Source organism: Trachypithecus francoisi, unplaced genomic scaffold, assembly GCF_009764315.1.
Source record: "Trachypithecus francoisi isolate TF-2019V2 unplaced genomic scaffold, Tfra_2.0 Lachesis_group11, whole genome shotgun sequence".
In the NCBI taxonomy this organism is placed as follows: domain Eukaryota; kingdom Metazoa; phylum Chordata; class Mammalia; order Primates; family Cercopithecidae; genus Trachypithecus; species Trachypithecus francoisi.
Window position 1 is genome coordinate 65,774,544 of NW_022681456.1, and position 26,123 is coordinate 65,800,666.

General features: G+C 36.9%; 1 protein-coding gene across 1 annotated transcript in view; it reads left to right on the forward strand.

Annotated features, from left to right (window-relative positions):
* The first annotated feature begins 289 nt into the window (after window positions 1-289).
* Window positions 290-26,123, forward strand: part of IL26 (interleukin 26) — a 31,519-nt gene continuing 5,685 nt past the window's right edge. Inside the window, exons 1-3 of the mRNA XM_033223524.1 lie at window positions 290-557; window positions 642-698; window positions 854-988. Coding sequence (XP_033079415.1) covers window positions 387-557; window positions 642-698; window positions 854-988 — 363 coding nt within the window. The 5' untranslated portion in view covers window positions 290-386. The remainder of the gene's footprint in view (window positions 558-641; window positions 699-853; window positions 989-26,123) is intronic.

Here is a 26,123-nt window from a genome sequence, read left to right on the forward strand (position 1 = left end):
TATGACACAGCCCCCTGGAAATAATTTTTTAATTTATTTTTATTTTTATTGGCATGCCTTTTAAAATAATGCAAGCTGCTGTGATAGGCAACTGAAGTTCTCAAGTTTTTTGGAAATGAGAACCCAGGCTTACCAGTAAGGCTGAGCTTTCAAATAATGTCAGTTGATGGTGTGATCAGCGTTTTTTGATTATGAAGCAGCCTCTTAAAAAAAAATTAGAACAACCAAAGTGATCTTCCTCTATATAAACTGTAAATTATCTTTCACAGCACCTCATTGGACTGGTGGCTTTGAGGGCTACATTAAGTAGGTTATCCTCTCATCTAACCAGCACTAGTATCTCTTGGGCTGCTGTGAGTGACACACGCCGAGTGGGGTGAAGGGAAATGCTGGCGAATTGCATTTTGAGGTGTTGGTTGCTGTTAGTCACTCTGTCTCTAGCCATTGCCAAGCACAGGCAATCTTCCTTCACCAAAACTTGTTACCCAAGGGGAACACTGTCCCAAGCTGTTGACGCTCTCTATATCAAAGCAGCATGGCTCAAAGCAACGATTCCAGTAAGTATTAGGCTCTGCTTAAAATGATGACCTCAAGGACATTTACAATCTTAATACAACTTATTTCTCTTCGTTTTATTGTAGGAAGACCGCATAAAAAATATACGACTATTAAAAAAGAAAACAAAAAAGCAATTTATGGTAAGTCAGAAAGTCTTTTTTACATTTCCACTTATTTGATGTTTATTTCCCCCTGCATTTAAATTTTTTTTTGGAGAGTAATTAAGTAATGATCAGGGGGACATTAAAAAAGATTCATAATTTACCATACGCAATTTCTTGTATCTTATTTTTAGAAAAACTGTCAATTTCAAGAACAGCTTCTGTCCTTCTTCATGGAAGATGTTTTTGGTCAATTGCAATTCCAAGGTTGCAAGAAAATACGCTTTGTGGAGGACTTTCATAGCCTTAGGCAGAAACTGAGCCACTGTGTAAGTATACACAATAAATACTGTGCATTTGATCCTAGAAACCTATTTAGAAGTCAGCATGTAAGAATCTGTCTACACACCAAAGGATGAGTAGAACGAGCTTTGTCATTGTTGGCTTGTAGTCCAAATGGAGAGGTCATCACCAGGGAAATAGCATCAAATAACTGTAGATTACTCAGTATGCTGCTATTTATTATTTCTTAAAGAATGGCTGATAAAACACACTGAAGAGAGCTAAGGTAACATGAAATGGTTTTCAAATAAATACTTTAAAATCATCCTCTCATTATGTGATTCCCAAGTAATTCATTCATCCATTTAATATTTCTTGAGTACCAACTTTGTGCCAAACACTATTCTAAGTCTCTCTTTTCCTCCCTCTCTCCCTTCCTTCCCTCCCTCTCTGTTTCCTTCCTTCCTTCCTTCTTCTCTCCCTCCCTTCCCCTCCCCTTTGTCTTCCTCCCCCCTCCCTCCCTCTCTGTTTCCTTCCTTCCTTCTTTCCTTCCTTTTCTTTCTCTCTCTCTCCTTCCTTCTTTCCCATAATAAAGAGAACTTTCTGATGCCCTTTTTATTATCTTCTTTAAAAAATAGTTGTGCCCCTTTTAAGGTATAACCTCAGTAAAAACTTAAAAAGGGATAGACACTCCTTCTTTGGTACCTAAATTATTCGATGCCTCAGTATGGTCACTGTCATAGCAAGCAGTGGAGAATTAAATAAGAAGGTCAAAGTGATCACATTTCTATGAAAACTTCCACAGTAATAAAGACCAGTGCAGAAAACAAAACAAAACAAAAACACTGAGCCAGAATCTGTGTAATGTTAGTTGAGTTGCCTCTGTGGGGAATATTGAAGCTTTTCTGTGCCCTTAGTTGGGGTCCAAGTGCAGTACAACAGTCTCTTGCAGTTGTAGCTTGCAGATGGTACAAAAGTGGGGTGGGGAGCCTTATTGCAATCCTTGGGAAGCCAGTTGGAAACGAGCTCTCTGTCCTGGGCATCATGGTCACTGAGACTTAAACACTGGGCCATTAGAGGGGGGTGTTTATTTTTTAAGAGTTAAGATGTCTTTTTCTTGTGGTCAACTAAAGTGCTCAGTAACCCAAATTTTAGCCCAGAGTACATGAGGCATTTTGTGAATGTGAGTTGATGAGTTAGGTTAAAAAACAAGCAAACAAACGAAAACCAATAAATTTAAGTTCTCTATTTCTTTGGCTAGTTTGTGTTTGTTATATCCTTACTCAGGTTTGAATTGCATGGTTTTTCATAAACTCTCATATTTTATTAAAATTACAGCAATGATAAAAAATTACAAACTGATACCTCTTTGCAAAACACAGGAAGAATTCTCTGGACCAGTTCCCTTGCCTGAAATTTTGTTCTGTGCTTAACCTGTAAGATTACCTTATGAAGAAAGTACATATGTAACTATACATAGTCTCTTAAATTTAAGTTGCATTGTCAAATCCTTGCCTGATACAGTACAGAGTGTCTGGTTCCCCAGAGCCCTTAAATCCACGTCAGGTTTTCACTACTAAGTTGGTTTTGTTGGCCCAAATAGCTAGAGAACACATAGCGACAGTTATAACCTGAAACGAACAATACTGCAGATGAAAAGCTTAGGAAACCTAGATATGTCCAGGAGCTCTGGTTTTTCTCGGTTTGTTTCTGGGGAAGTTTTTCCTAAAGTGGGTGGGACAGTGTGGCGTCGCTCTGGTTGGGTGTTGCTGCTTACCAAAGGGTCTGGCTCCCTCCTGTGGCCAAATACGAACACATCATCTCATCAATCTCGCTAACACGTAACTCCGCGCTTGCTTTCTTTTCCCCTCACATCTCAAGACCATCAGTGTCAGCATCAGTTAATTCGTCTTACAAGCTGTGAAGTTTATGCCCTCGGGTAAGGCAAGCTCCCCTGTGAAACATAAAGCGGCAGGATTGGCCTGAACGTTAGAAAGACTCTGCAGACATTGATTTAGGGAAAAAGGTAACTGGCCTGGAGTCTCATCTTTCAGCCAAACATAATTTTATATTTCTGGCAACAGAAGCTGGTATCTGTCTGCGTAATACAAATTAACTGAGTATCTACTGGATGAAGTTCTGAATTAGTGGTTGGGAGAGGGTTTAGCAGACAGAAGTTATAAAACATAAAGTAAACAACATTAATTTAAATATGATATTTTCTTTTCTTTTCTTTTTTTTTTTTGAGGCAGAGTCTCGCTCTGTCGCCCGGACTGGAGTGCAGTGGCCGGATCTCAGCTCACTGCAAGCTCCGCCTCCCGGGTTTACGCCATTCTCCTGCCTCAGCCTCCCGAGTAGCTGGGACTACAGGCGCCCGCCACCTCACCCGGCTAGTTTTTGTATTTTTAGTAGAGACGGGGTTTCACCGTGTGAGCCAGGATGGTCTCGATCTCCTGATCTCGTGATCCGCCCGTCTCGGCCTCCCAAAGTGCTGGGATTACAGGCTTGAGCCACCGCGCCCGGCCATATTTTCTTAATAAAAATGGATACTAAATGTAATCAGTGTATAAATGGTCAACCTATTGAAACTAATTATACTTGCTGTATTTCCCCTGCCGTCCGTACTATTGAAGTTGTTGTGGGGAAAATAAGTAAAACAAAGCTCAGGGGATTCAGAGCAGTAGTGGTCAAGTCACAAGTGGTCAAGTCCCTTCTTGAATGGGGGGCCTGTGAGAGGGGGCCTTCGGTTTTGCAGGCTCCGAGCTTTAGAAAGCTCTCTGCAGAACCTCGACATGTTTTAAAACTGATCCAAGGCTTCCTCCATGATCAGGAGACAAGAGGAAATGGCCCATTCTGTTTCCTGCACGTGGTACTCTGGGATAATGCTTAGTACTCGTATGATGCTACAGGCTAAATAGGATTTTGAGGGGTTGATTGAGCAGTGAAAGATGCATTGGTAGTGCTGCGCCAGAGTTAAATGCTGTCTGTGTTCCGAACAGATGATTTACACAGAATTTTAGCACACAGCCTACTTGCTTAATGTGTGCACTTAATATTTGAAATTATGCCAACGATAAAACATTGGTTTGTGTTCTTCTGAAAGTTCCCCCTACCCACCAAACCTTGGAAATAATATTAAAAAAGCAAAACATATGATATCAATTGCTTTAAATCATTTGAAGAATCCAATAATTATGTATTTTGTATCTTAATACATTAAAGGTAATAGTAAGGATTACCACAGCTCTTTATAAATTGTTAGCTTGTGCATGTGATTTTTAAATGCTCTTATCTGTGTACATGTTTTATTTCTGTTGACAATTTTTAATGGATACCAGAGTTATTGAAAGATGCACACTCTGCTAAAGTTGCAAGGACATTTTAATTTGTGATGGTAACTTTTTTTCAGATAATGATATTTTACCAAATAGGATATGACTCTTGTTGGATTTGTTGATTACATGCTGAATTAGGTGAAAATTTTCACATATCAAGAGCAAAGTACTAAATTATTCCTTTAAAAATTACAGTAGCCTTCCCTGGTAGGGTTAATAGGAGTATTTGGGTTGGGGAAATATTGCAATTCCAATGATGGAATACTTATGTACTATATTACCAAATCTCATTACCTTGGAATATAACCTGAATTATATTTGAGTTATCCTTGGCAGGTGTTGTTTTGTATCACCAGAAAGAAAAACTTAAAGATGAACTCTAGTATAACCTGGAACTAGATACTGGATCACATGTCAGCTAGAGATGATCAATGTCTATTTCACTTGCAGTTCATTTACATGGAACTTTATGATTACTAGCTATGGATAACAGTACGACTCTTTTGATATTCATATCACCAGCCCACTATTGAACATTTCTAGGTTTTAGATAGTTCAAAATTCAGATATAAAAAGGAAATGCTCATGGTGAGCAACTGGTCCTATCCACCTCCTTTCCATTTATTCTTTTTTATTCCTGTTCATAGGCAACATTGTGTCACTCATTACCATTTGATAAAGGTAATTAAATAAGCAATTGCCACATTTTGAGGGTATGGATTTGCACTTGATGGATATTCATCAAATGGCTGAGACAACGTGCTTTCCTTCCTTTTCCTTCCTTCATTCCTTTCTTTTTCCTCCCACCTCATTCCTCCTTTCCTTTAATATACTTTAAAAACAGTCCATGTGCCTGCTCCAGAACAATTGCCAAATGATGAATTTGTCAATGACCAAGTTGTTGAATTAGTTTTTTCTTTTATTTATTTAGTTTTAGTTGACTGGCTTTGTTTTGTCTTCATGAGAAAGAAGCTTTCGTGCTAAGGACTGTTGTGTTTGTCTCTGTTCCTAATTTCTACTTTTGGGAATAAAGATCAAGTAGCAGGGAGAGGGGAGACTTGAGGACATAAAAATCGTAAGATCGGAATGTTTTTGAGCATGCAGAATTCTTATGACTATATTTAACATTAATATATTTGTAATACAGGGGAGAATATATAAGAATTTGGCCGGGTATGGTAGCTTACGCCTATAATCCCAGCACTTTGGGAGGCCGAGATGGGTGCATCACCTGAGGTCAGGAGTTCGAGACCAACCTGACCAACATGGCAAAACCCCATCTCAACAAAAAATACAAAAATTACCCGGGCGCAGTGGCGCATGCCTGCAGTCCCAGCTACTCGGGAGGCTGAGACAGGAGAGTCTCTTGAACCCAGGAGATGGAGGTTGCAGTAAGCCAAGATTGCACCACTGCACTCCAACCTGGATGACAGAGCAAGACTCTATGTCTCAAAAAACAAACAAACAAACAAAATTCTCCATAGTCCAGAACACATTTGAATATATGTACCAATTTGGGTGTTAGAGGGAGGCTAACTGCTAACTGTAAGAAGTACTCCCGCAATTTTGGTGGCTTTATATTTTAAAACTTTATTTCTCACCTACTTAAAAGTCTGGACTTTTTAGATGGTGACGCATTTCTCCACATTATGAATCAAGGGTCCAGACTCGTTCCACATTGCAGCTCTGTCATCTCCTAAGCCTTCTGCATTCGGTCAGTGGAAGAGGGATGAGACTAGTAAGAAGACGTGTCAGCTTCTTAGAGGTCTTGTTCCCCAAATCACACATTCACTCTGCGCACATTCCATTGCAAGAACTCATCACATGGCCACAAGTAACTGCAAGGAATCATGGGAAATGTAGTTTAGCATATGGTTCGGGAGAAGAGAAAATAAATTTTGGCCTACAGCTAGCAGTCCTGCCATAAATATTTAAGAATTCTTTAATAATATATTATTTATGACCAGGGCCACTCTTAGCTTATAGAGTACCTTTGCACAAAGGAGAAAAAAGGATATAGCCTTGCAGGAGCAAGGTACAGTGAATACAGCACTCTTAAGTGGGGTATTCATGTGCAAGGCATGCCTTGCGCAATGGTACAGGATGACCCTGCTTATAACTTGTCAACGAATGATTTCTTCTTATAAATATATTCTTCTCATGAATAAGAAGGAATTCAGACAAAGGAAAACTGAACTTACCCTATAATGGTATTATAAAGACAAAATAAAAATGGAAATAACTAAAACTAATGGGTTAAAAGAAACAAGTGCATTTTGTAAACTGGTTGGGTAGTGTATTAGTCAGGGTTCTCTAGAAGGACAGAACTAATGGGGTAGATGTATATATAAAGGGGAGTTTATTAAGGAGTATTGACTCACACAATCACAAGGTGAGGTCTCATAATTGGCCATCTGCAAGCTGAGGAGCAAGGAAGCCAGTCCAAGTCCCAAAGCTGAAGAACTTGGAGTCTGATGTTCGAGGGCAGAAAGCATCCAGCATGGGAGAAAGATGTAGGCTGGAAGGCTAACCCAGTCTAGTCTTTTCACATCCTTCTGCCTGCTTTTATTCTGGCCGCGCTGGCAGCTGATTAGTTGGTGCCCACCCAGATTAAGAGTGAGTCTGCCTTTCCCAGTCCACTGACTCAAATGTTAATCTCCTTTGGCAACACCCTCACAGACACACGCAGAAACAATACTTTGCATCATTTCAATCCAATCAAGTTGACACTCAATATTAACCATCACAGGTAGTGAATTGACTTTTGGCAAACTGTTTTACAGCAGTTTGGCCTAATTCTATATTTGAATGGCCACTGTACTAGGTGCTGGGGTCAAAAAGGCAAGTGTGATTTGGTCCAGGCTCTCCAAACTCTTTTTGGATGGGAGAAGTAAACAAAAAATTCAGTGAATCATAAAATGCGAAATGTATGAGCGCTTACAGTTTTCTGTCTGAAGAAGTCACTGTGGAAGCCCAAAGGAAGAAGTAGTTAATTCTGTCTGCTGCAGGGATAGGGGTTCATGTGGGGTGAAACTCGAAAGAGTGTTATTAAAGGAGCTTAATTTCCAGGGGAATGGCATAGGAAGAAGCCTGATTAAAGGTTTGGTGGTATAAAACAACATGCCATATTCAGGAAGCTGTAAGTAATTCAGTATGGATGTAAAGGGGCTTGCGGACCATTAAGAGAAGGTAGGTTGGTCAGATTTTAGCCAGGGGATATTAGTAGGGTCAGGTAAAGGAGGGTCTGGTGAGACTGGCTAAGGAGTTTGGATTTTATCCTGAGGATAATGGAAAGCCCTTGAAAGGCATGGCATGATCAAATACACAATGTTTTAGAAAGAACTCTCTGGTGACTGTATAGGGATGTAGGTAGAGGTGAGGCTCAAGACAGAGGAAACCGTGACATGAGACTTGCAATAATGTGCCGAAGTGGTGGCACTCCAATGTCATAGGCAAGAGTGAGGAGAGCCTGAGGGAGAGAGGAGAGCCCAAGATGAGTCCAGGATTTCTACCTGGGGGCTGGCTGTGTGCGTGCTGGTGCCATTCACTGAGAACACAGTGGAAAGCTCGCAGGAGGGTTAATAGACCTGCTAAAAGTTTGAGGAGTCCCATGCAAAAGTGTAATTACAACAGTAGCATGTAGCTCTTTGTATATATTTTGTGTATGTTTAAAATGTATTGATGTATCTATTTATAGATATATTAGGGTATAATTGACATATATACACACCACACACACACACATATATATATATATATATATATAGTTTTTTTTTGAGACAGAGTCTTACTCAGTCACCCAGGCTGGAGTGCAGTGGCACCACCTTGGCTCACTGTGACCTCCACCTCCCGGGTTCAAATGGTTCTTGTGCCTCAGCCTTCCGAGTAGCTGGGACTACAGGCGGGTACCACCACACCTGGTTAATTTTTGTATTTTTAGTAGAGATGGGGTTTTACTATGTTGGTGAGGTTGGTCTCGAACTCCTGACCTCAAATGGTACATCTGCCTTGTATCATTTGATCTCTCTCAAATCACATCTCTCAAAGTGCTGGGATTACAGGTGTGAGCCACTATGTCCAGTCTTCTAATTGATGTACAATTAACTGAGCATATTTAAAGTGTAAAATTTGAAGGCTTTAACATATGTATACACTTGTGAAACCAACACCACAACTAAGATAATAAACATATCCATCACTTTAAGGTAAATTGTATTATTATATGTGTATACTCTTTTTTTTCTTTGATCTGGCTTCTTTCACCTAGCTAGTCACCCATAATTATTTTGAGATTCATTGGTATTTTTGCAAGTATCCATAATGTATTTCTGGTTAGTTGTCAAGTAGCCTCCCACTGTAATGATACGCCACAATTTCTTTATTCACCTATTGATGGGCATTTGTGTCCTCCTCTCCCAGCTGCTATGAATAGTCATGCATAAGTCTCTGGAGAAATATTTTCATTTCTCTTGGATAAATACCTAGGAGTGGAAAGTTCTGATCATAGATTAGGTATATGTTTAACTTTGTAAGAAACTGCCAAACTGTTTCCCACAGTGGTTTTTATCATTCTACGTTTCTAGCAGTAACGTATGAGAGTTCAAAGTGCTCTTTTTTTTTTTTTTTTTTTGCTCTCACTTGATAAGATCAGTATTTAAAATGTTAGCCAGTCTAGTTGAAGAGTAGTGTTATGGCACTGTGTTTTCAATCTGCATTTCTACAATAATTAATGATGTTGAGCATCTTGTGATTATTTACCACACAATAGCTTCTTTGATAAAATGCCTGTTCAAATAGTGTGCCCTCCTTTTTAAAATTGGGTTGATTCATTTCTTATTAGTGAGTTTTGAGTATGTGAGTGTGTTTTATAATATATTCTTGATACAAGTCCTTTATCAGAGATATAATTGATAAATATTTTATCAGATATCTGCGACACCTTCTCATTATCTTAGTGTCTTTTAAGAGATTTTACATTTTATGAAGTACAATATAATAGTTTTTTCTTTAATGGACCATGTTTTGGTGTCATATTGAAGAAATCTTTATTTAACACAAAGGTCATGAAGAAATTTTACTTGTCTTTATTCGGAAGTTTCCTAATTTTAAATATCACATTTAGGTCACTGCCTTTTTAACACATCTATTTAATCCTATTGACAGGATTGTGTTTTTTGGATAATTGAAACTATGAATTACATTGATTTTCAAATTACATTGATTTTCAAAACTATGATTACTTGCCTTTCTGGGATGCACTCTACTTGGCAATAATGTATTATTTCTTTCATATATCACTAGATTTAATTTGCTAAAACTTTGTTTAAAAATTTTGCATCTATGTATGTGAGATGTTAGTCTACAGTTTTCCTGTAATATCTACGTCACTTTGATACTAGCATAACCCTGGCCTCATAAAGTGGAAAAGTGTTCACCTTTTCAATTTTTGGAAAGTGTCAGTATAGACTTACTTTTTTTTCTTAAATGTTTGGCAAGATTTACCAGTGAAGCCATTTTTTCTTAGAGTTTTCTTTGTGGGAAGATTTTAAACTACATATTCTATTTTTTAGTAGATGCAAGGTTATTTATTCAGATTATCTATTTCTCCTTGAATGAACCTTGGTAGTTTCTGTCTTTCAATGATTTTGTTCATCTCATCAAATTTGCAAAATTTATAGCCAGATAATTTTTCATGATATTTCCTTAATATGCTTTTAATATCTGCATAGTATAGGATAATGTCACTTCCTTTATTCCTGATATTGGTATTTTTTGTCTTTATTTTTTCTTTCTCATGGATCTGGCAAAAAACTCATCAATTTTATTGATTTCTCAAAGAACCAGTTTTTAGTTTCATTGATTTTTCTTTATTACTTTTCTGTTTTTTATTTCCGCGATTTTTATTCTGAACATTATTATTCATTTTCTTCTATTAAATTTATATTTAGTCTGCTCCTTCTAGTTTCTTAAAATGGAAACTTGGGTCATTAACTTGAAATCTTTTTTTTTCTTTAGGTGGAAGCTGAGATGATTAATTTGTGATTTTCTAACTTTTTATTATAGAGTTCAGACCTATAAATTTCCCTCTAAGTACTTCTTTAGTTACATTTCACAATCCTTGCTATGTTGTGCTTTCATGTTTATGTGCTTTAAATTACTTGCTAATTTCCCTTTTGATTTTTTCTTTTATATATGGGTTACTTCGAAGACTGTTACTTAGTTTCTGTATGGGGGAATTTTTCTAGATACTTTTCTAATTTTGATTTCTAATTTGATATCATTTTGGCCAGAGACCATACTTTGTATGACTTGAATCCCTTTATATTTGCTGATCCATGTTTCATAACCCAGAATTTGGTCTATTTTGGTAAATAATCTATGTATATTTGAAAAGAATATGTATTCTGCCATTGTTGGGCTGAGTATTTTATACATTTCAATTAGATTTAGTTGTGACAGCTTTTTACTTTTTCTCTCTCTTTATTAACTTTTTTCTACTTATTTTATCAATTATTGGTATCTCCAGCATTAATGGTGAACTTCTGTTTCTTCTTGAAGTTCTATCAGATTTTACTTCTTGTATTTTGAAGTTCTGTTATTAGGTACACAAATGTTTATGATTGTTATATTCTCTTGATGAAATGACACATTTATCATTATAAAATTACCCTTATTGTCCCTAATAATATTCTTTGTCCCGAAACCCACTTCTTTTTTGATGCTGATAGAATCACTCCAGTTTTCTTTTGATTAATGTTAGTGTGCTATGTCTTTTTCCATCCTTTTACTCATAACATATTCATGCTTTTTATTTTTCTCATTATTACTTGTTTTAAGCAATTTGATTATGATGTAAATTGGTGCAGTTTTCTTCATGTTTCTTGTGCTTGGAGTTGATTGGGAATCTTGTGTTTGTGAGTATATTGCTTTCATCAAATTTGAAATTGTTCAGCTATTATTTATTCACAAATTATTTTTTTCTGTGTCTCCTTCTGTCTCTTCTCCTCTTGGAATGCAGTTACACATATATTAGCCCATTTGTAGTCGTGCCACAGCTCACTGATTCTGTGGGTTGTTTTATCCCAGTGTTTTTCTGTGCTTCATTGTGAATAGTTTCTATTGCTACATCTTCAAGATCACTAATCATTTCTTTTGTAGTGCCTGTCTGTTAGTCTCATTCAGAATATTTTTCACCTCATACTTTGTAGTTTTTATCTCTAGAAGTCTGAATTGAGTCTTTTTAGTATTTTACATTGCTCTATTTAACATGATCAGTCTTTCTCTAACTTCTAGAACATATAGAATAGAGTTATAGCAACTTTTAAAATATCCTTATCGATTAATTGTAACATTTGTGTCCACTCTGGGTTGGTTTCAATTGACTAATTTTTCCTCCATTATGGGTCATATTTTACAGCATCTTCGCATGGCTGGTAATTTTGATAAAATGTCAAATATTATGAATTTTACCCTGTTGGATCCTAGACATTTTTATATTCCTGCACATATTCTTGAGTTTTCTTCTGGGACACAGCTAAATTACGTGCAAACAGTTTTATCTTTTCAGATCTTATTTTTTAAACTTTGTTAGGCAGGACCAAAGTACTGTTTAGTCTAGTGCTAATTTTGCCCCTCATTGAAGCAACACACTCCTGTAAACTCTACTGTATTTCCTATGATTTTGCTTTCTTTTTTTTCTTTTCCTTCTCCTTTTCCTCCTTGTTGAAATTTATTTGTTCAGGACATTCGGCTGTTTGTCTTACAGAGTTTCTCATAGTCTGTATTTTCTGACTGCATTTTCATAGTGTCATTTAATATATTCTCCTCTTTACTTACCATAAATTAACAATTATACAGAGAGACTTGATCAGATTTAGCTTGATGTTTTAGCTAGAACACTTTATAGGCAGCATTTTCTACTTTCATTGGGGCACATAATATACATAATATATTATCTTTATTTTTATGATAATAACAGCCACCAACAATTATTGTCTAGATCCGTCAATTCATAAGACACTACAAAATAGTAATTTTAAATTCTATTTTATCTTCTTTACTCATAAGCTGGGATAATTCAATAAATAGAATCTACTCCTATTTGGATGTTCGGAGGAACTTGTCACATAAGAAAGCCAGGGTAAATACTTAATTATCTTTCTTTATTTACTAGCTTTCAATCTAAGGGGTTGGTTTTCTGATTTTCTCCCATAATGACTAATGAATTATTAATTTTGTTGTCATTTTCTCTGTTTCATTATTAACTCATGAACTGAAATTATTTCTTATTTTTGTGAAACTTAATCTGATTTCTCTAAGGTGCCTGCCTTTTGGGCTTCCTTGCAAGTCTGTTTTCTTGAGCTACTCTTAAGATAAAACACCATGGCAAATTATCATGATAGACTCCAAGGACTGGAATTCCCAGTACCACTGTATTTGGATATCCTCTCATTGTTTCTGGTAACATTCTAAGCATTTTGCAGCACCTAATAAAATATATTCCAATTAGTTTGATTTGGGTAATTCAGATGGTATAATTGTTTAAAAAATAAGTTATGTGTAATGTAAACTTCTTTATGCTTATACTCTTTTCTAGTCGTAATATTTGGAAAATTGCATATGTAAGAAGACATTTTAGATATTCTTATAAAACTCAAATTCTCTGAGACTTGAAAGAGAATTTAGCAGTCACCTCGTTGGATTCATAAAATAATTTACCTAATTGCTAGTTATCAAAATGGAAATGAAAATAATTTCTGTTAGTTTTTAAGATTTCATCATCTACTTTAATTAACATTTTGAGAGCCTGAACAGTAATTGGTATTTAGAGAGACACATTTCTTGATGTTGGTTACATGTAATTAATTTTAAAGTCTGGCAAGAATTGCCAAACAGAATATTGTGTTTTTATTTTTTGTAGGCTGTTTAATAAGTAACTTGTATCATCAATTGCAACTAGCTTATCAATGTATAAAATATTACCAATTATTCATCATTCATTCAATTTTAAATTTTATAATTTAAAATTGTAAAAATTGCAGTTGGTTGAACTGATAAAACAAGAGTGAGACCAATCCTGTCTTATTCTTTCATCAACTGCAAAGTCTAAAACCTATGTCTTCAATAACAGTAGCCTCATCTTCAGGTTGTTGGGAGAATTAAGTACCTAGCATGTAGTAGTTCTGCAAAATTGTTAGTGCTTCCCTCATTGCTTTTCATGCACAGAACATTAATTTTTGTCCAATTACATGTTCTCAACAATTTACAAAGGAGTGGTTCTCTTAAGTAATCAAATACATTTTAGTGCTTAATATTAGTATTATATTGCATAATTGGTATAATTTATAGTAGTAGCTTATTTATTTATTTTCTGAGATGGAGTCTTGCTCTGTTATCAGGGCTGGAGAGCAGTGGCGCGATCTTGGCTCACTGCAACCTCCATCTCCTGGGTACAAGCGATTCTGCCTCAGCCTCCTGCGTAGCTGGGACTGCAGGTGTAGGTCACCACGCCTGGCTAATTTTTTGTATTTTAGTAGAGATGGAGTTTCACCATGTTGGCCAGGATGGTCTCAATCTTCTGACCTTGTGATCTGTCCACCTTGGCCTCCCAAAGTGCTGGGATTACAGACGTGAGCCACCACGCCTGGTCAGTAGTAGTTTAATTTAAAGATGAATAGTCTGGGCATGGTGGCTAATGCCTGTAATCCCAGCGCTTTGGGAGGCCGAGGTGGGCAGATCACTTGAGGCCAGAAGTTTGAGACCAACTTGGCCAACATAGTTAAACCCTGTCTCTACTAAAAATAAAAATAAAAATAAAAAAATTACCTAGATGTGGTGGTATATGCCTATAATCCCAGCTACTCAGGAGACTGAGGCATAAGAATTGCTTGAACCCAGGAGGCTGAGATTGCAGTGCATCAAGATTGCACCACTGCTCTCCAGCCTCAGCAACAGAGAGAGATTCTCTCAAAAAAAAAAAAAAAAAAAGATAAATTATGAGTAATTGGTTTTAATTTTGGTAAAGGTATTTTCTAATTATGTTATTGAATTGTTTTGCTGACAAACTCATATTTTGGTTAATGATATATAATTTCTCGGTCAAAATTGTGAGGCATGAAAAATGACAGAGGAAAAGCAAGCTGGCTTCACTGTCCTTTCTTCTGCCTCCTGAAAACCAAAACCAAATACACAGCGCTGTGATTATCATCAGCAATATCCCAGAACGGTAATATATGAGGATAAGACAGTTCCTGAGGCCTCAGAGAAGTGAAAACATTTTGGGCAGATAGTAACAGAATTGGAATTTTACATCCACAATGCCCTTCCCCCCATTTGCCAGGCACCAAGCATAGGGAAAATTTTCTCCCAACTCACTATTACTACATTGGAAAACCTGGGATTGAGGTGGACAGTCAGCTTCCCCACCATCTTGAGTTCCTTGGTAGAATATCTACACCTGCCTCAACACAAAGCCAAAATGTGTGTGTGTGTTGGGGATGTAGTTAAAGTGTAGCTTTTAAAAGTTTTTCCTTTGTTTGTTCCTAGTCCCTTTTTATTTTGATCAAAGATAAGTTGTCATCTGTTTGAAATAACTTGTTGTATTTATAAGAAGGTTTTTGTAAGCCTCCTGGTAACCACAAAGCCAAAACTATAATAAATGCTCTAAAAATTAAAAGCAATGAAATAAAACATACTGCCAAAGAAAATAATCACAGAAGAAGACAGAAAAGAGGAGTTAAAAACAAAACAAAACAAAACAACAACAACAACCAGAAAACAAGTAACAAAATGTCAGTAGTAAGTTTTTACCTATCATTGATAACATTGAACGTAAGTGGACTAAATTTGCTAATTAAATGACAGAGTGGCTGAATGGATCAAGAAACAAGACCAAACAATATACCGCCTACAGGAAACTTGCTTCACCTATACAGGCTCACATAGACTGAAAATTAAGGAGCGGATAAAAGATATTCCAAGCAAATAGAAACCAAAAAAGAGCAGGACTAGCTATCCTTTTAGCAGATAGACTACAAGCCAAAGTCTCTAAAAAGAGGCAAAGAAAGTCACTATATAGTGATAAAGAGGTCAATTCAGCTAGAGGATATAACAATTATAAATATCTATGCATGCAACATAAGAACACCCAAGTATATAAAGCAAGCATTAATAGATCTAAAAGGAGAGCTAGACTGCAATACAATAATAGCAGAGGACTTCAACACTCCACTCTTAGTAATGGACAGATCATTTAGGCAGAAAATAAATTAAGAAACATTGAAGTTAAACTACACATTAGAGCAAATGGGCCTATGTGACATTCACAGAATAATTCACCCAACTGCTACAGAATACACATTCTTTTCGTCAGCACATGAAACATTATCCAGAAAGACCATATTTGAGGCTATCAAACAAGTGTCAGCACATTAAAAAAGTCATAATTATATCAAGCATATTTTCTGACCACAGTGGAATAAAACTAGAAATAAACAACAGGAGGAATCTTGGAAACTACAAAAACACATGGAAATTAAACAATCAATGGGTTAGTATGCTCCTGAACAATCAATGAGTTAGTAAATAAATTAAGATGGAAATTTAAAAATGTCTTAAAATAAATAAAAGTGGAAACACAATATACCAAAATCTATGGGATATAGCAAAAGCAGTCCTAAGAGGGAAGTTTATAGCAGTAAATGCCTACCTCAAAAAAGTAGAAAGACTTCAAATAAACAACCCAATAATGTATCTCAAGGAACTGGGAAAGTAAGAACAAACCAAATTTAGTAGAAGGAAATAACTAATAAATGTCAGAGCTGAAACAAATGAAATTGAGCCTACAAAAACAATAGGAAAGTGCAATAAAATAAAAAGTTGTTTTTTTTGAAAAGATAAACAGCGGACACTTAGCTAAGAAAAGAAGAGAAAACACAAAATAAAATTAGAGATGAAAAAAGAGACATAACAACTGATGCCACAGAAATACAAATAACTATTACAGAATATTGGAGCAATTATATGTTAACAAATTGGAAAACCTAGAAGAAATGGATAAATTACCAGACACATGCAACGTATCAAGATTAAACCATGGAGAAAGAAAACCTGAACAAACCAATAATGAGTAACAAGATTGAAGCTGTAACAAAAGTCTTATATTAAAGAAAAGCCCAGGGCCGAATGGATTCAGTGCTGAGTTCTACCAAACATTTTAAAAAGAATTAATTCCAATTCTACTCAAACCCTTAAAATATTTAAGAGAAGAGCATATTTCCAAATTCATTCTGTGAGGCCAATTGTACCTTGATATAAATCAGACAAGGACACAACAAAAAAGAGAAAACTACAGGCCAATGTTTCTAATGCAAACAAACACAAAAATCCTCATGAAAATATTAGGAAACCAAATTCAACAACACATTTAAAAGATCATTAACCAGGTCAGGTGGGATGCATCCCAGGAATGCAAGGATGGCTCAACATGTGCAAATCAATAAATGTGATACATGGACAGAACCAAGAACAAAACCATATGATCATTTCAATAGATATTGAAAAAGCATTCAATAAAATCATCCCTTTATGATAAAAACCCTTAACAGACTAGATATAGAAGGCACATACCTCAAAACAATAAAGGCCATATGTGATGAGCTAACATCATACTGAATGGAGAAAACTTGAAAGTGTTTCCTCTATGATCTGGAACAGGACGAGTTTGACCACTTTCACCACTTTTATTCAACATAATACTGGAAGTCCTAGCCACAGCAAATAGTCAGGAGAAGGAAATAAAAGGCATTCAATTTGAAAAGGAAGAAGTTAAATTATCCTTTTTCATAGATGACGTGATCTTATATTCAAAATATCCTAAAGACTCCACCAAAACTGTTAGAACTGATAAAAAAAATTCAGTAAAGTTGCAGCGTACAAAATCAAGTTACAAAAATCAATAGCATTTATGCATGCAAACAGTGAACAACATAAAAAAATAAAAAAGCAATGCCATTTACATTAGCTACAAAAATATAAGATAGTTAGGAATAAATTTAACCAAAGAAGTGAAGGATCTCTAGAAGAAAAACTATAAAACACTGATGAAATTGTGTATAAAACAATGAAATTGAAGAGGACACACACACAAAACATGGATATTCCATGCTCCTTCATTGAAAGAAAAATACTGTTAAAATATCAATACTACCCAAAACTATCTACAGATTAAATGCAATTTCTAACAAGATAACTCCTAGCATTCTTCACAGAAATAGAAAAACATGCTAAAATTTACATGGAACCACAAAACCACAAAAGACTCCCCGCCACAAAGCCAAAGAAATACTGAGCAAAAAGAACAAAGCTGGAAGCATCCCACTACCTGACTTCAAAACATACTATAAAGCTATAGTAAGCAGAAGAGCATGGTACTGACATTAAAAACAAAAAACATAGACCAATAGAAAAGAATAGAGAACCCAAAAATAAATCCATACATTTATAGCCAACTCATATTTTGACAAAGATGCCAAGAATATACATTGGGGGAAAGAACAGTCTCTTCAATAAATGATGCTGGGAAAACTGGATAACCATATGCAGAAAAATCAAACTGTCTCTCACAATATAGAAAAATCAAATCAAAATGGATTGGAACCCAATATAAGACCTAACACTATGAAACTATTGGAAAAAACTTGGGGAAACACTTCATGTTGGTCCGGGCAGAGATTTTTTTTAAGTCCTCAAAAGCACAGACAACCAAGAAAAAAATAGACAAATGGGATTATGTAAAGCTAAAAATCTTCTGCACAGCAAAGGAAACAATTGACAAAGTGAGAAGGCAACCTACAGAATGGGAAAAAATATTTGCAACTATCCATCTGACAAGGAACTAATCAGAATATGTGAGGAACTCAGAGAACTCAATAGCAAAAAGGAAATAATCTGATTTAAAAATGGGAAAAAGATCTGAATAGACACACAAATGGCCAACAGGCATATCAAAATACTCAATATCACTAATCAGAGAAATGCAAATCAAAACCACAATGAGATACCATCTCACCCCAGTTAGAATGCCTTTAACTTAAAAGGCAGTAGTGATGCTGGGAAGGAGGTAGAGAAAGGGGAACCCTGGCACACTGTTGGTGGGAATGTGAACTAGTACAGCCACTATGGAAAACAGAATGGAAGCTCCTCAAAAAACTGAAAGTATAACTACCATGTGATCCAGCAATCCCACTACTGGATATATATCCTAAAGAGAGGAAAGAAATTTCTTGAAGAGATAACCTGCACTCAAATGTTTATTCAGCACTCTCCACAGTAGCCAACATATGGAATCAATCTAAGTGCTCATCAGTGGATGAATGGATAAAGAAAATGTGCTATTTTTTCAAAAAACCAACTCCTGGATTCATTGATTTTTTGGAGGGTTTTTTGTGTCTCTATCTCCTTCAGTTCTGCTCTGATCTTAGTTATTTCTTGCCTTCTGCTAGCTTTTGATTGTGTTTGCTCTTGCTTCTCTAGTTATTTTAATTGTGATGTTAGAGTGTCAATTTTAGACCTTTCCAGCTTTCTCTTGTGGGCATTTAGTGCTATAAATTTCCCTCTACACACTGCTTTAAATGTGTCCCAGAGATTCTGGAAAATTGACAGACTGCTAGCAAGAAAAGAGAGAAGAATCAAATAGATGCAATAAAAAATGATAAAGGGGATATCACCACCGACCTCACAGAAATACAAACTACCATCAGAGAATACTATAAACATCTCTATGCAAGTAAACTAGAAAATCTAGAAGAAATGGATAATTTCCTGGACACTTACACTCTTCCAAGACTAAACCAGGAAGAAGTTGAATCCCTGAACAGACCAATAGCAGCCTCTGAAATTGAGGCAATAATTAATAGCCTACCAACCAAAAAAAGTCCAGGACCAGATGGATTCACAGCTGAATTCTACCAGAGGTACAAGGAGGAGCTGGTACCATTCCTTCTGAATTCCAATCAATAGAAAAAGAGGGAATCCTCCCTAACTCATTTTATGAGGCCAACATCATCCTGATACCAAAGCCTGGCAGAGACACAACAAAAAAAGAGAATTTTAGACCAATATCCCTGGTGAACATCGATGTAAAAATCCTCAATAAAATACTGGCAAACCAGATTCAGCAGCACATCAAAAAGCTTATCCACCACGATCAAGTGGGCTTCATCCCTGGGATGCAAGGCTGGTTCAACATTTGCAAATCAATAAACGTAATCCAGCATATAAACAGAACCAAAGACAAGAAAACATGACTATCTCAATAGATGCAGAAAAGGCCTTTGACAAAATTCAACAGCCTTTCATGCTAAAAACGCTCAATAAATTCGGTATTGATGGAACGTACCTCAAAATAATAAGAGCTATTTATGACAAACCCACAGCTAATATCATACTGAATGGGCAAAAACTGGAAAAATTCCCTTTGAAATCTGGCATAAGACAGGGATGCCCTCTCTCACCACTCCTATTCAACATAGTGTTGGAAGTTCTGGCTAGGGCAATCAGGCAAGAGAAAGAAATCAAGGGTATTCAGTTAGGAAAAGAAGAAATCAAATTGTCCCTGTTTGCAGATGACATGATTGTATATTTAGAAAACCCCATTGTCTCAGCCCAAAATCTCCTTAAGCTGATAAGCAACTTCAGCAAAGTCTCAGGATACAAAATTAATGTGCAAAAATCAAAAGCATTCTTATACACCAGTAACAGACAAACAGAGAGCCAAATCAGGAATGAACTTCCATTCACAATTGCTTCAAAGAGAATAAAATACCTAGGAATCCAACTTACAAGGGATGTAAAGGACCTCTTCAAGGAGAACTACAAACCACTGCTCAGAGAAAAAAAAGAGGACAAAACAAATGGAAGAACATACATGCTCATGGATAGGAAGAATCAATATCGTGAAAATGGCCATACTGCCCAAAGTTATTTATAGATTCAATGCCATCCCCACCAAGCTACCAATGAGTTTCTTCACAGAATTGGAAAAAACTGCTTTAAAGTTCATATGGAACCAAAAAAGAGCCCACATTGCCAAGACAATCCTAAGTCAAAAGGACAAAGCTGGAGGCATCACGCTACCTGACTTCAAACTATACTACAAGGCTACAGTAACCAAAACAGCATGACATTGGTACCAAAACAGAGATATAGACCAATGGAACAGAACAGAGTCCTCAGAAATAATACCACACATCGACAGCCATCTGATCTTTGACAAACCTGAGAGAAACAAGAAATGGGGAAAGGATTCCCTATTTAATAAATGGTGCTGGGAAAATTGGCTAGCCATAAGTAGAAAGCTGAAACTGGATGCTTTCCTTACTCCTTATACGAAAATTAATTCAAATGGATTAGAGACTTAAATGTTAGACCTAATACCATAAAAACCCTAGAAGAAAACCTAGGTAGTACCATTCAGGACATAGGCATGGGCAAGGACTTCATGTCTAAAACACCAAAAGCAATGGCAGCAAAAGCCAAAATGACAAATGGGATCTAATTAAACTAAAGAGCTTCTGCACAGCAAAAGAAACTACCATCAGAGTGAACAGGCAACCTACAGAATGGGAGAAAATTTTTGCAATCTACTCATCTAACAAAGGGCTAATATCCAGAATCTACAAAGAACTCAAACAAATATACAAGAAAAAAACAAAGAACCCCATCAAAAAGTGGGCAAAGGATATGAACAGACATTTCTCAAAAGAAGACATTCATACAGCCAACAGACACATGAAAAAATGCTCCTCATCACTGGCCATCAGAGAAATGCAAATCAAAACCACAATGAGATACCATCTCACACCAGTTAGAATGGCAATCATTAAAAAGTCAGAAACAACAAGTGCTGGAGAGGATGTGGAGAATAGGAACACTTTTACACTGTTGGTGGGATTGTAAACTAGTTCAACCATTATGGAAAACAGTATGGCGATTCCTCAAGGATCTAGAACTAGAGGTACCATATGACCCAGCCATCCCATTACTGGGTATATACCCAAAGGATCATAAATCATGCTGCTATAAAGACACATACATACGTACGTTCATTGCGGCACTATTCACAATAGCAAAGACTTGGAATCAACCCAAATGTCCATCAGTGACAGACTGGATTAAGAAAATGTGGCACATATACACCATGGAATACTATGCAGCCATAAAAAAGGATGAGTTTGTGTCCTTTGTAGGGACATGGATGCAGCTGGAAACCATCATTCTTAGCAAACTATCACAAGAACAGAAAACCAAACACCGCATGTTCTCACTCATAGGTGGGAACTGAACAATGAGATCACTTGGACTCGGGAAGGGGAACATCACACACTGGGGCCTATCATGGGGAGGGGGGAGAGGGGAGGGATTGCATTGGGAGTTATACCTGATGTAAATGACGAGTTGATGGGTGCTGACGAGTTGATGGGTGCAGCACACCACATGGCACAAGTATACATATGTAACAAACCTGCACGTTATGCACATGTACCCTAGAACTTAAAGTATAATAATAATAATAATAAAAAAAAGAAAAAAAAAGAAAATGTGGTATAATGAAAAAAATGAGATTCCGTCATTTGCAGCAACATGGATGGAACAGAGGTTTTTAGGTTAAGTGTAGTAAGCCAGGCATAGAAAGACAACTATTTCCTGTTCTCACCCATTTGTAGGAGCTAATAAAGTGGATCTCATGAAGACAGTGAATAGATTGAGTGTGAGCAGAGCCTGGGAGAGGTAGGGGTGTGGCAAGATGAAGAAAGCTTGATTAATGGGCTCAAAAATACAGTGGGAGGAAGTTACCCTGATTTAATCATAGCACATTATATGAATGCATCAGAATGTCACATGTACCCTGAAAATATTTACATCTATTATGTCTCAATAAAAAACTATGGGGTGCAGCTCTATTGCTGAGTTAGGAATTTAATTCACATGCTAAATTGTGTGAACTAATTCTGATGAATGATAATAACACTGAAAAATGTAAAAGCCTGCACTAATGTTTTTCTACTATGGTATCTATTTGTATTTAAAGTATTAAAAAACTAATTATTTTCTATGGTTGCAACATGAAGAAATGTCTTACACGGGTTTAAGATTATTCTAGGTAAGCTAGCTTATCTACATCAGATGATCTTTGTGGTTACAGAGACTATAGAAATTGGATAATGATATTTTGTAAACTTCTGTTCAATATCTACTGAGTTGTTGGATATTTGTCTTTTTATTAAAATTAAATGTCTGATTATGCATTTGGTTTCACAGAGAGATACTTGGCTAATAGTTCAGTCACTCTTTTCTCCTTTCATGAAAACTTGCTTGTAAATATAATCATGCTTTCTTCAAATTATGCTAATTTTTTAATTTTTTTTTTTTTTTTTTTTTTTTTTGAGGCGGAGTCTCGCTCTGTCGCCCGGACTGGAGTGCAGTGGCCAGATTTCAGCTCACTGCAAGCTCCGCCTCCCGGGTTTCCGCCATTCTCCTGCCTCAGCCTCCCGAGTAGCTGGGACTACAGGCGCCCGCCACCTCGCCCGGCTAGTTTTTGTATTTTTAGTAGAGACGGGGTTTCACCGTATTAGCCAGGATGGTCTTTGGAGGTTTCCTATAAACCTTTCTGGTGTCAGTAGTTTTGTGTTGGTGTCCCAGTGCTTGTGCTTTTTTTTTTTTTTTTGTCAAACTGATGTTTGTTTATTTAGTCTATTTTTAAAACACTACACTGGCATAATTTTCTTAAGTATGGCTTTAAAAGCACTTCAGATAATATTTGTAGGACCCCATGTGAACAACTGTGCAAAAAGTCAGCGAATAAGATTTGCTTAAGAGTCTGCAGTAAAACAATAAAATTAAGTTTAGTCTTTAATCTCTTATCTATCACTCTTATCTATCATTTGTATTTTGGAGAAGAAAAACTTTCAAGAAACCAAGGCTGTGGTCAGAGTAGAAACCATCTTAGCCATTAAGGTCAACTAAAAAACAAAAAACAACAAGAAGGGTGGTTATGATCCAGTCTGAAGTTGTATATTGAGGTCTATAAAAATGAAGGTCTTACGTATGGTTTTTCACTTACCCTCTGACTGTATATTTATAATATGATAGAGTATAATATAATAAAATCCTTTTTGTCGAGAGAGGATTTGAGGCCATTCTCTGTGAGAATGCAGACTGGACAGTTAATTCTCTGAGGAACCGTGACACATGTGGCTGTCCACTCATAACCCACCATCTCCTTTCCTCAAATTATTGGTGTTGGGGGAAAAGCTGAGTGTTGGGAGAAGCTGAGGCAGGGGCTTGCATGTCTGACATAATGTAAAAGAGTCTTGGAACATGTCCGGGGTCCACAGTCTAAAACCCCTCATGGCTTTTGGAACACCAAGCTCTGTGCAAAACAGTGGAAGGCTACCCTGTGGCACCATAATCTAAGCCCATGGCATAAAACCCGTTGTGGCTTGGCTAGAATCCAGGGCTCAGGGCATAAAACCCCTCGTGGCCTCTGGAATGTGTCTAGACTTGCTGGCTCCTTGCTCCTTGCTCTCCCAGGATCAATTGTATCTTGAGTTAAAAGAACCTGCTCTCCATTATTTCAAGTAGCAGAGCATATGCTAAACCGTCACAGCTGTAAATCATGTGTTTAATGCAACGCTCCCTTTCAACCCCACATTCTCACCACCTGTTTCTTTGTTTGATAACCAATAAATAGTCTGGGATTCCAGAGCTCAGGGCCTTCGCAGGCTCCATACTCGTGTTGGTCACCTGGACCCACTTTCTCTCTCAAGCTGTCTTTTCTCATTCCTTTGACTCCGCCGGACTTCGTTGCCCCCACGACCTGGAGTTGGGTCTGATTACCCCAACAATCGGTGGAGGTTTTCCATTTTTGCTTTAGCCATCATGTGCAATACAAATTTGTATGATTTTTTTGAACACATAAGGAAATTGGAAAAACAAACTAAGGATTGTATTGCTTGTTTATCTGATTGTTTTAGACAGAGTTATCAGGCTCACTAATGTCTAGGCCATGCTTCAGATTTTTAAGAAACAAGTGGGTTTGTGGACCCTGAGGCAGTAAGTTGATGCTTGCATTTTATTTGTTGATTGACTTATTCAGCAAACGTTTATTATTTAGTATTTGCTGAGCATTATTCCAGATACAGGGGACTCAACAGAAATTGACAGACAATATTTCTGTCCTCATAGAGCTCATTGAAAATGCTGGCTGAGTGTGGTGGCTCACACCTGTAATCCCAGCACTTTGGGAGGCAGAAGCGGGTGGATCACTTGAGGTCAGGAGTTCAAGACCAGCCTGGCCAACATGGTGAAACTCCATCTTTACTAAAATACAAAATTAGCCAGGCGTGGTGGTGGGTGCCTGTAATCCCAGCTACTTGGGAGGCTGAGGCAGGAGTATTGCTTGAATCCAAGGTTGCAGTGAGCCGAGATTGTGCCATAGCACTTCTAGCATGGGCAACAAGAGCGAAACTACGTCTCAAGAAAAAAGAAAGAAAGAAAATGCTTTCTGCCCATCTTGGCTAGTCTCAAGTTGTGCTTGGTCCTGCAAAGAGAGCACATAGGAGGATGTGCTGCAGCAGAGGTGGAGGTTGGGGGCCATAACTTGGATTTAGTCTGGGGTTTTCAGCTGAGACCTGAAGGGTGTTTAAGTTGTCTCTGCACTCTCCAGCCTTTGAACACCTTGCTTCCCTGCCTACTCATCTCTTCTTCCTGCTTTTTCCACTCATCTTTCAAGACACAAGTTACTTTTTTTCTTCTGGAAGACTTCAGGGGTTGCCTCTCCTCTGTCTCCTGGAGCAGTCATGTTTTTGTTTTAATCACATCTATTTGTTGCATAGAATTGTCATTGTGCATCACTCTGTCTCTTGATAGATTGTGAGGCATCAAGTGTACCCTGGGGTGATTTTCATGCAGGGTAATTTTATACATTAAATATAGGTTTGAACTGCATAGGTCAACTTATATGTGTGTGTGTGTGTGTGTGTTTTCAATAAATAGGTTTGAACTGCATAGGTCAACTTACATGTGGTTATTTTTTTCAATAAATACATTAGACAGTTCTTTGGAGATTTATAACAATTTGACAAACTTGCAGATGAAACATCTAGCCTAGAATATGGAAAAAATTAAGAAAAACATATGTCATTAATGCATAAAATATGTGTAGTTACTAGTCTATTTTATCATTTGCTACCATGAAGTATCCACAAATCTATTATAGTTAAAATGTATCAAAAGCTATACATACAAATACTTACAGATCATACATGGAGGCATTTGGTTTGTAAACAAAGGTAAAGATACAATATTAAAGCATCTGGCAACTGGGAACTTGTCTGCTGCCTTTTGGTTGGTAGAAACTGCTTCTACCAACCAATGTGTGCAAATTATATGTAAATTTGCACTGTAGAGACAAACTGCTCACATGAAGATAATTAGCTGCACGAAATTACTTGTGGTAACGCTGTACTACTATAATTCTGTAGCCACCTCCTGTTGCTATTGTAGTGAGCTCAAGTGTTGTGAATATCCACTTAAAATGCTGTGTGATGTTAATTATCCTCATGTGAGCAGTTTGTCACTACAGTAAATTGCCCATTGCAGTAAAAAGTGGTCTCTTGTATATTTTTCACTGTGTTTTGTGCAATATCATAAATCTTGAATAATACCATGAATTCCACACAAAGTGCCACTGGTGATGCTGGAAGTGCTCCCAAGAAGTAGAGAAAAGTCATGACATTATAAGAGAAAGTTGAATTGCTTGATATGTACCACAGAGTGAGGTCTGCAG